The 7,250-nt window shown below is 50.1% G+C and overlaps 1 protein-coding gene across 1 annotated transcript; it reads left to right on the top strand.

Moving 5' to 3' along the window:
- Nucleotides 1–2,765: 2,765 nt before the first annotated feature.
- On the top strand, nt 2,766–5,609 carry LOC107109654 (uncharacterized protein K02A2.6-like; the record flags this gene model as incomplete). The annotated part of the gene is given in 3 exon segments (XM_015410326.1): nt 2,766–3,806; nt 3,999–4,904; nt 5,526–5,609. Coding segments are annotated over 3 exon segments (2,031 nt in total), but the record flags the coding sequence as incomplete, so codon positions are not given.
- Between the last annotated feature and the right edge of the window lie 1,641 nt (nt 5,610–7,250).

Here is a 7,250-nt window from a genome sequence, read left to right as displayed (position 1 = left end):
GTGCGCCTTGTTGTTTAGTCATGCCGGCCACATGACCACGGAAATGTCTTCGGACAGCGCTGGCTCTTTGGCTTTGAAACGGAGATGAGCACCGCAACCCTAGAGTTGGATTCGACTGGCTTTCGAGCAAGGGAACCTTTACCTTTACCTTAAGAGATGAAACTATCAGCAAAGAGAGAAAGAGAGATTCAGCAGGTATGTGCCTGACAAGGGTGTCAGCCAATCAGAACAGTTAGCTGTTTGGTGTAGTGGTTAAGTGTGTGGACTCTAATCCGGGAGAACCAGGTTTGATTCCCCTCTCCTTCTCTTGCAGCTGCTGGATGACCTTGGGCAAGCCATAGTTCTGACAAGAGCTGTCATTGAAAGAGCAGTTCTCTCACAGGGGGTCTGTTGTGGGGAGGGGAGGGGAAAGGAGTTTGTAAGCCACTCTGAGACTTCAAGCAAAGGGCGGGGTATAAATCCTACTACTACTACTCCTCATCTGATTCTTCTCCTACCAATCACAACACTCAGTGTTTCTGTCCTGTCACAAGTACTGTAACACTGGCTTTTGGAAAACCTGAGTTATTTGGGGTTCTTTATTTTATTTTAAATAATTGTATTCATGGTAGAATGAAATATAAATGACTTAAGCCATTCACATAAAAATCAAGGGGCTCTATTTTTAAAACAAAGCCAAACTACATTCATGAAGAGAGCTAATTAACTGCTTAGTTGTTTGCAACATGCTTTCTCATGGAAGAAATATGCTGAAAGAAATTGAGTCCAGAGAGGAAAGTAATGGGAGGGGCAGGGGGAATTTCCCTTCACAAACATGTTCCGTTTTTCAAGATGAGTAGCCATATTTTTTTGTCTCTAGCTGTAGAAAAAAGCCAGATTCTAGTAGCGTCTTAACGACTACCAAAATATGTGTCAGAGTATGAGCATTTGTGAGTCAATGCTGAAGAAGTGAGCAGTGACTCATGAAAGCTCATATCCTGCCACATGCTTTGTTAGTCTTTAAGGTGCTACTGGACTCTTGCTCTTTTGTAATGTTCCATTTTTCTATAACCCCACCCTCACTTGAAGATCTTAGGAAAAGATGGGAAAGAGGGGGAAACTCACATCAGTTCCTGTCCTCCATTTATAAAAAATAATCTTAACATTTTATAAAACAGGGATTCTATCTGTCCATAAGTTTGGATAGAAGATTCATTGGATGAGGGGTACATTCCCTGAGAACTTGGGAGTCATCTCTGGAATTGTGTTTCCCATTGAAACAAGTATAAATTAGTCAGATTGATTTTCTTTTCTAATATGGTGTGAGACTCCCTGTACTCCCCTCCCTCTCCAAGTGAAACCTGTTTATGGGAAGGCCCACGAGTCCTCAGTTGAGAGGGGAGGTGGTCATGCCAATTTGTTCCTCCCTGATTTCCATGACCACTGTAATGTATTCAGATGCTGCCATGAATGCATTAGATGTAACGTGAAACATCTCATTGGGAAGCAATGTAAAGCTTCGTCTTGGACAGGGATTCAAGTCCAAGACAAATGCGTCCAATCACATTCAAGCAAGCTGGAAGCAGGAACGTGTGTGATTGGTCCTTATGCGATCAACCTGATAGGTTGTTATCTGTAAAGTAGGAGTGGCTATATTAGCTGGGAATGTTTAAATACCGAGCAGTTTCAATGGACAAACTGTTCGGGCTATCAGATGTTGTACCATGTTGGAGAAGTGATCATGAAGAGGAATAAACTTGAGTTTTGGCTGAAATCACTCTCTGACTCTTTGTTAAGCTCCGGACTTAACAATTGGCGACGAGGATGGGATACTAGTGCGGGTAGGCAGCCCCGCTGGTCCCAAACTCACGACGGACAACAACGAGCAGCAGCTCTCCGTGGCCGATCAGCAACGGGCACCACCAGCTCTGGTGGCAGCGATTGCACAGATGGCCAATAGCCCGAAGTTCGAGCCATTCGAACCAGCGACCGAGGACTGGGAAGCCTACCTGGCCAGGTTCAGTTTCCACCTCGAGGCGCATGATATCATGACGGAGGCGAAGAAGCGGGCAGCCCTCCTGAGCTCTTGTGGTAAGAGCGTGTTTGATATTGCCCGGTCCCTGGTGGCGCCAGCGGACATTAAGACCGTTTCGTTCAAGGACCTGACCGAGAAGCTCCAGGCGCATTTCTCCCCGCAGCCATCGGAGATTGCGTGCTGGCATGCCTTCTACAAGAGGGGTCAGGCTTCCAACGAATCGGTGGCAGAGTATGTGGCGGCCCTACGAAAAGCTGCGAGACCCTGCTACTTCGCCGATGTGGAGAAGGCCCTCCGTGACCGGCTAGTGTGCGGCATGCGAGATGAACGACTGCAGCAGCGGTTGTTCGCAAAAAAAGAGCTGACCTGGGCGGACGCCTATACAGAGGCCATCGCCGCGGAAGCAGCCGACAAGTCGACCCGAGAGGTGCGTCGGCGTTTGGCGGCTGCCGAGCTGTGCGTCCACCACCAGGGGGCCGACAGTGAGTGCGAGGGCGGACAAAGTGACGTCTGCATCGTAAAAGGGCGAACGAACAGGCGGACCGCAGTGAAGACTCCGATCAGCCCGGCCTGCACCGGTTGTGGCGGGAAGCACCTTCGAGAGCAATGCTGGGCCAAGGACGTCAACTGCTGAACATGCGGTAAGAAGGGCCACATCGCTCGTGTTTGCAGGGCACCCAAAGGTTCCACGCCAACAGCATCTCCCCGGAATCAACGTTCACGAGCAGCACACTGTGAGGACAGCTGCCAGATGACTCCGAGGCTATCATCCAAGCCTTCGGTTCGTCGCGTCGGAGGAACAGGGAAGATCCACGTGACCGTCAGCCTCGACGGAGTTCCCTGTTGTATGGAAGTCGACTCCGGATCATCCGTGACCATCCTGTCATCCCACACGTGGCAGCGGCTGTTCCCGACCAGAAGCCGGCGGCGTTTGAAAGCCGCAGATACACAGGTGTCCGATTTTCAGGGGAAGCTCATTCCTCTGGCGGGGAGGGATACCTTTACGGTTGAATTTAAGGGCAAGTGTGCTGAGCTGTCTTGTCTAATTGCTGAGGGAAACCGAGTGAACTTACTCGGATTAGAGTGGTTTGAATCACTAGGTATAGCAATTACCGGTGTGAACGCAGTATCGGAAAATAAATGGTCTGTATTGTATAAAGATTTTCCTGATGTGTTCGGGGGTGGTCTTGGAAGGTACAAGGGGCCCCCAGTGTCTTTTGAGCTCGATCCCTCTGTGACCCCAATCCGTTTGAAATACCGGAAGGTGCCTATTCCGCTTAGGCCAAGGATCGAAGCTGAGCTGGACAAGCTCATTGCCCAGGGAGTGTTGGAACCAGTCCCATTTAGCAAATGGGAAACTCCTATAGTCACGCCTATTAAGTCAGACGGCTCTGTGCGTATATGCGCTGACTATAAGTGTACGATAAATCGTGCCTTGCAGCAGCATTCATACCCCGTCCCAGTTATCAGCCATGTCTTGGCATCCCTGGGAGGGGGAAAGGTGTTTGGAAAATTCGACCTTGCCCAAGCCTACCAACAGCTGCCTGTGACCAGAGAGGCGGCTGAAACACAAACCATCGTCACCCACAGGGGAGCTTTCAGGGTGAACCGTCTCCAATTCGGTGTGAATGTTGCCCCGGGTATATTCCAGGGGTTGATGAAGGGGTTGCTCAGGGGGGTGCCTGGAACAGTTCCCTACTTTGATGATGTGCTAATAGCTGGGGGGTTCGATGAGGAGCTCATTGGCAGGGTCAGGGAAGTACTGAAACGCTTCGCAGAAGCTGGCCTCAAGGTAAAGCAATCAAAATGCATCATTGGTGTCCCCAGTGTGGAATTTTTGGGGTTTAGGATTGATGAGCATGGTGTCCACCCCACTGATGACAAGGTGGAGGCAATTAAGAATGCCCCACAACCCCAGAACAAGAAGGAGCTCCAGGCATTCCTAGGACTCCTTAATTTCTATCATGCCTTCCTCCCCCACAAGGCATCGGTAGCGGCCCCGTTGCATGCCCTACTACACAAAGATGCAAAATGGTGGTGGGGCACAGAACAGGAACGGGCGTTCGAAGGGGTCAAAGCGTTACTGGATTCAAATGCAGTGTTAACGCACTATGACGACCAAAGGTTGTTGGTATTGGCTGCAGACACGTCTCCTTTTGGGGTGAGGGCGGTGCTCAGTCACGTAATGCCAAATGGGAAGGAAGCCCCCGTTGCGTATTATTCTCGATCCCTGTCAAGTGCGGAAAAGAATTACGCACAAATCGACAAGGAAGGACTAGCGCTTGTCTCTGCCGTGAAGAAATTTCACGATTTTTTGTATGGGCGCAGATTCCTGCTTGTAACTGACCACAAGCCCTTGTTGGGAATATTTGCCCCGGACCGGCAACTTCCCAACATCATGTCAGCCCGCATGCTGAGGTGGGCTCTATTTCTGTCTGCCTATGACTATGACCTGGAACACCGGCCGGGTAAAGCTATTGGACATGCAGACGCACTGAGTCGCTTCCCTCTGCCCGGCCAGGACTCAGACCCGGCTCCAGCTAACGAGGTGTTAGCAATCGATGAACTGGTCCAAGCCCTGATTTCTTCAAAGGACATTGTGGTTGCATCTGCTAAGGACATTGGAATCTCCAGAGTCTTGAACTGGGTTTGGAGGGGGTGGCCTGTGGGGTCTGTGGAGCCGGAGTTTAAAAGTTACAAAATGCGCCAAAACGAACTATCAGTGTCCAAGGGATGCTTGCTGTGGGGAAACCGGGTGGTGGTACCTCACAAACTAAGACAAAAGGTGCTGGAATCACTTCATGAGGGCCATCCAGGCATGGTCCACATGAAAGCGCTAGCCCGCGGGTACGTGTGGTGGCCCGGGCTATACGCGGACATAGAGGAATGGGTTCGGGTGTGTGAGCCATGTCAGCAGGCTAGGCCTGAACCGCCAACCGCTACTCCGCAAAGATGGGAGTCGGCAGGAAAACCCTGGTCGAGGCTCCACCTCGATTTTGCAGGGCCAGTACAGGGGCAAATGTTCCTGGTGATTGTAGACACCTATACAAAGTGGTTAGAAGTGGCACACATGCGCTCTACCACTTGGAGTGCTGTCGTCACTGTGCTGCGCCAGTTGTTCGCCACTCATGGGCTGCCAGACGTACTCGTGAGTGACAACGGCGCACAGTTTACTTCTGAGGAGTTCAGAAAGTTCTTGTCTGACAATGGCATCAGGCAAATGACAGCAGCCCCGTTCCACCCGGCCTCAAACGGCCAGGCGGAAAGAATGGTAAGAACAACAAAAGAAGCCCTTGCAAAGCTGGTATGTGGTGATTGGGGGGTGAAACTTGCATCGTTTCTGTTAAGGCAGCATGTTACGCCTTGTTCTGCAACTGGCCGCAGCCCGGCCGAAATGTTAATGGGGCGCCGTCTCGCTACCTTACTGGATAGGTTGCACCCGGACCTAAATGATTTAAAACCCCAACAGCAGTGTGAACAACCTAAGGTCCGAACATACGAAAAAGGTGAGTAAGTGTTTGCTCGGAACTATGCCAGTGGTCACTCGTGGCTCCCAGCCACTATTACTGATGTAATTGGTACAAGAATGTATGTGGTACGACTTGCAGATGGACGCAAGTGGCGTAGGCACATAGACCAGCTGAGGCAGCGGTGGGCAACTGACCGTTCCACCATGCAGCCGGCTGAGTCCATAGAACCTGAGGACTTCCCACGACCTTTAGAAGAGGTGAGTACTGAAGAGCCTGAGGGCCGCAGTACTGGTCAAGAGGCAGGGCAGACCCCTACTCTTGAACCGACAGTAACCGACAAGAATGTTCCTGACTCTGAGGTCCCAGAGTCAAGCGGAGTGCCACTGAGTGAAATGTGCCCTGAACCTATCCCACCTCGTAGGTCTCAGAGAACGCGGCGTGCACCTACCTACCTAAGTGACTATGATTGTTCCTGACTGTATTTGCTTAGGGGGGAGGGAATTGTAATGTATTCAGATGCTGCCATTAATGCATTAGATGTAACGTGAAACATCTCATTGGGAAGCAATGTAAAGCTTCGTCTTGGACAGGGATTCAAGTCCAAGACAAATGCGTCCAATCACATTCAAGCAAGCTGGAAGCGGGAACGTGTGTGATTGGTCCTTATGCGATCAACCTGATAGGTTGTTATCTGTAAAGTAGGAGTGGCTATATTAGCCGGGAATGTTTAAATACCGAGCAGTTTCAATGGACAAACTGTTCGGGCTATCAGATGTTGTACCGTGTTGGAGAAGTGATCGTGAAGAGGAATAAACTTGAGTTTTGGCTGAAATCACTCTCTGACTCTTTGTTAAGCTCCGGACTTAACAACCACCGACCGCTCCACTCCTGGGTCAGGGCATTCACCTCCTCACTGGCCAGACCAGGCCTTTCTTATGTACGCCTCCTCCTAGCCTGTCCCACCCCATCTTTCTCACCTCCAAGCTCATTTTGCCCACTCCCAACCCTACTAGATGGCTGCCTGACTGAGTGAAGGCTGGCAGTTACTCTGCCTCAGCTTCTGCTGTGTCAGCCCAGCCAATCCCATTTGGCTGTACTAAGGTCATGCCTGCCCCTTTGTTGTGCTTGCTGACTGTCAGGCCATGGGTCCAAGCTGTGCCAGTTCAATTGCTGCCTTGGACGTAGGGATGCCAGCCTCCAGGTGGAACCTAGAGATCCCCTAGAATTATAACTCATCTCCAGACTACACAGATCAGTTCCCCTAGAGAAAATGGATGCTTTGGAGGGTGAACTCTATGACATTGTACCCTACTGATGTTCCTGTCCTCCCAGGCTCCATCCCCAAATCTTTGGGAGTTTCCCAACCAGGATCTGGCAACCCTACCCCCCACACACACCAGTTGTCAGGGGACCTGAGAACCCTACTTGGATGATGCTGTTGCTGTGACTAATCCCTCCTTGTCCTACTGTGCCCCAGGAAATCAGAGAAGTGGCAAGCCACTGGAAATAATAATAATAATAATAATAATAATAATAATAATAATAATAATAATAATGATAATAATATTTCAATTTATTAATCGCTCAATCTTTCAGAGCTTGCTGGCTCTGAGCGATTTACAGTTACTCATTCACGCGGGACTAACAATGATCTATGGGGGTAAGGGAGGACAACATATATCTTTTAATCACACACATTCACAGTCGGCGAGGGTTTGTTCAGCTGCAGGGTCAGATGTGTTCTGTTGGCATATTCACTTCGGCTT

This window comes from Gekko japonicus, unplaced genomic scaffold, assembly GCF_001447785.1.
Source record: "Gekko japonicus isolate JY-2015 unplaced genomic scaffold, Gekko_japonicus_V1.1 scaffold1495, whole genome shotgun sequence".
Lineage (NCBI taxonomy): Eukaryota > Metazoa > Chordata > Lepidosauria > Squamata > Gekkonidae > Gekko > Gekko japonicus.
This window is presented reverse-complemented; position numbering and strand designations above follow the sequence as displayed.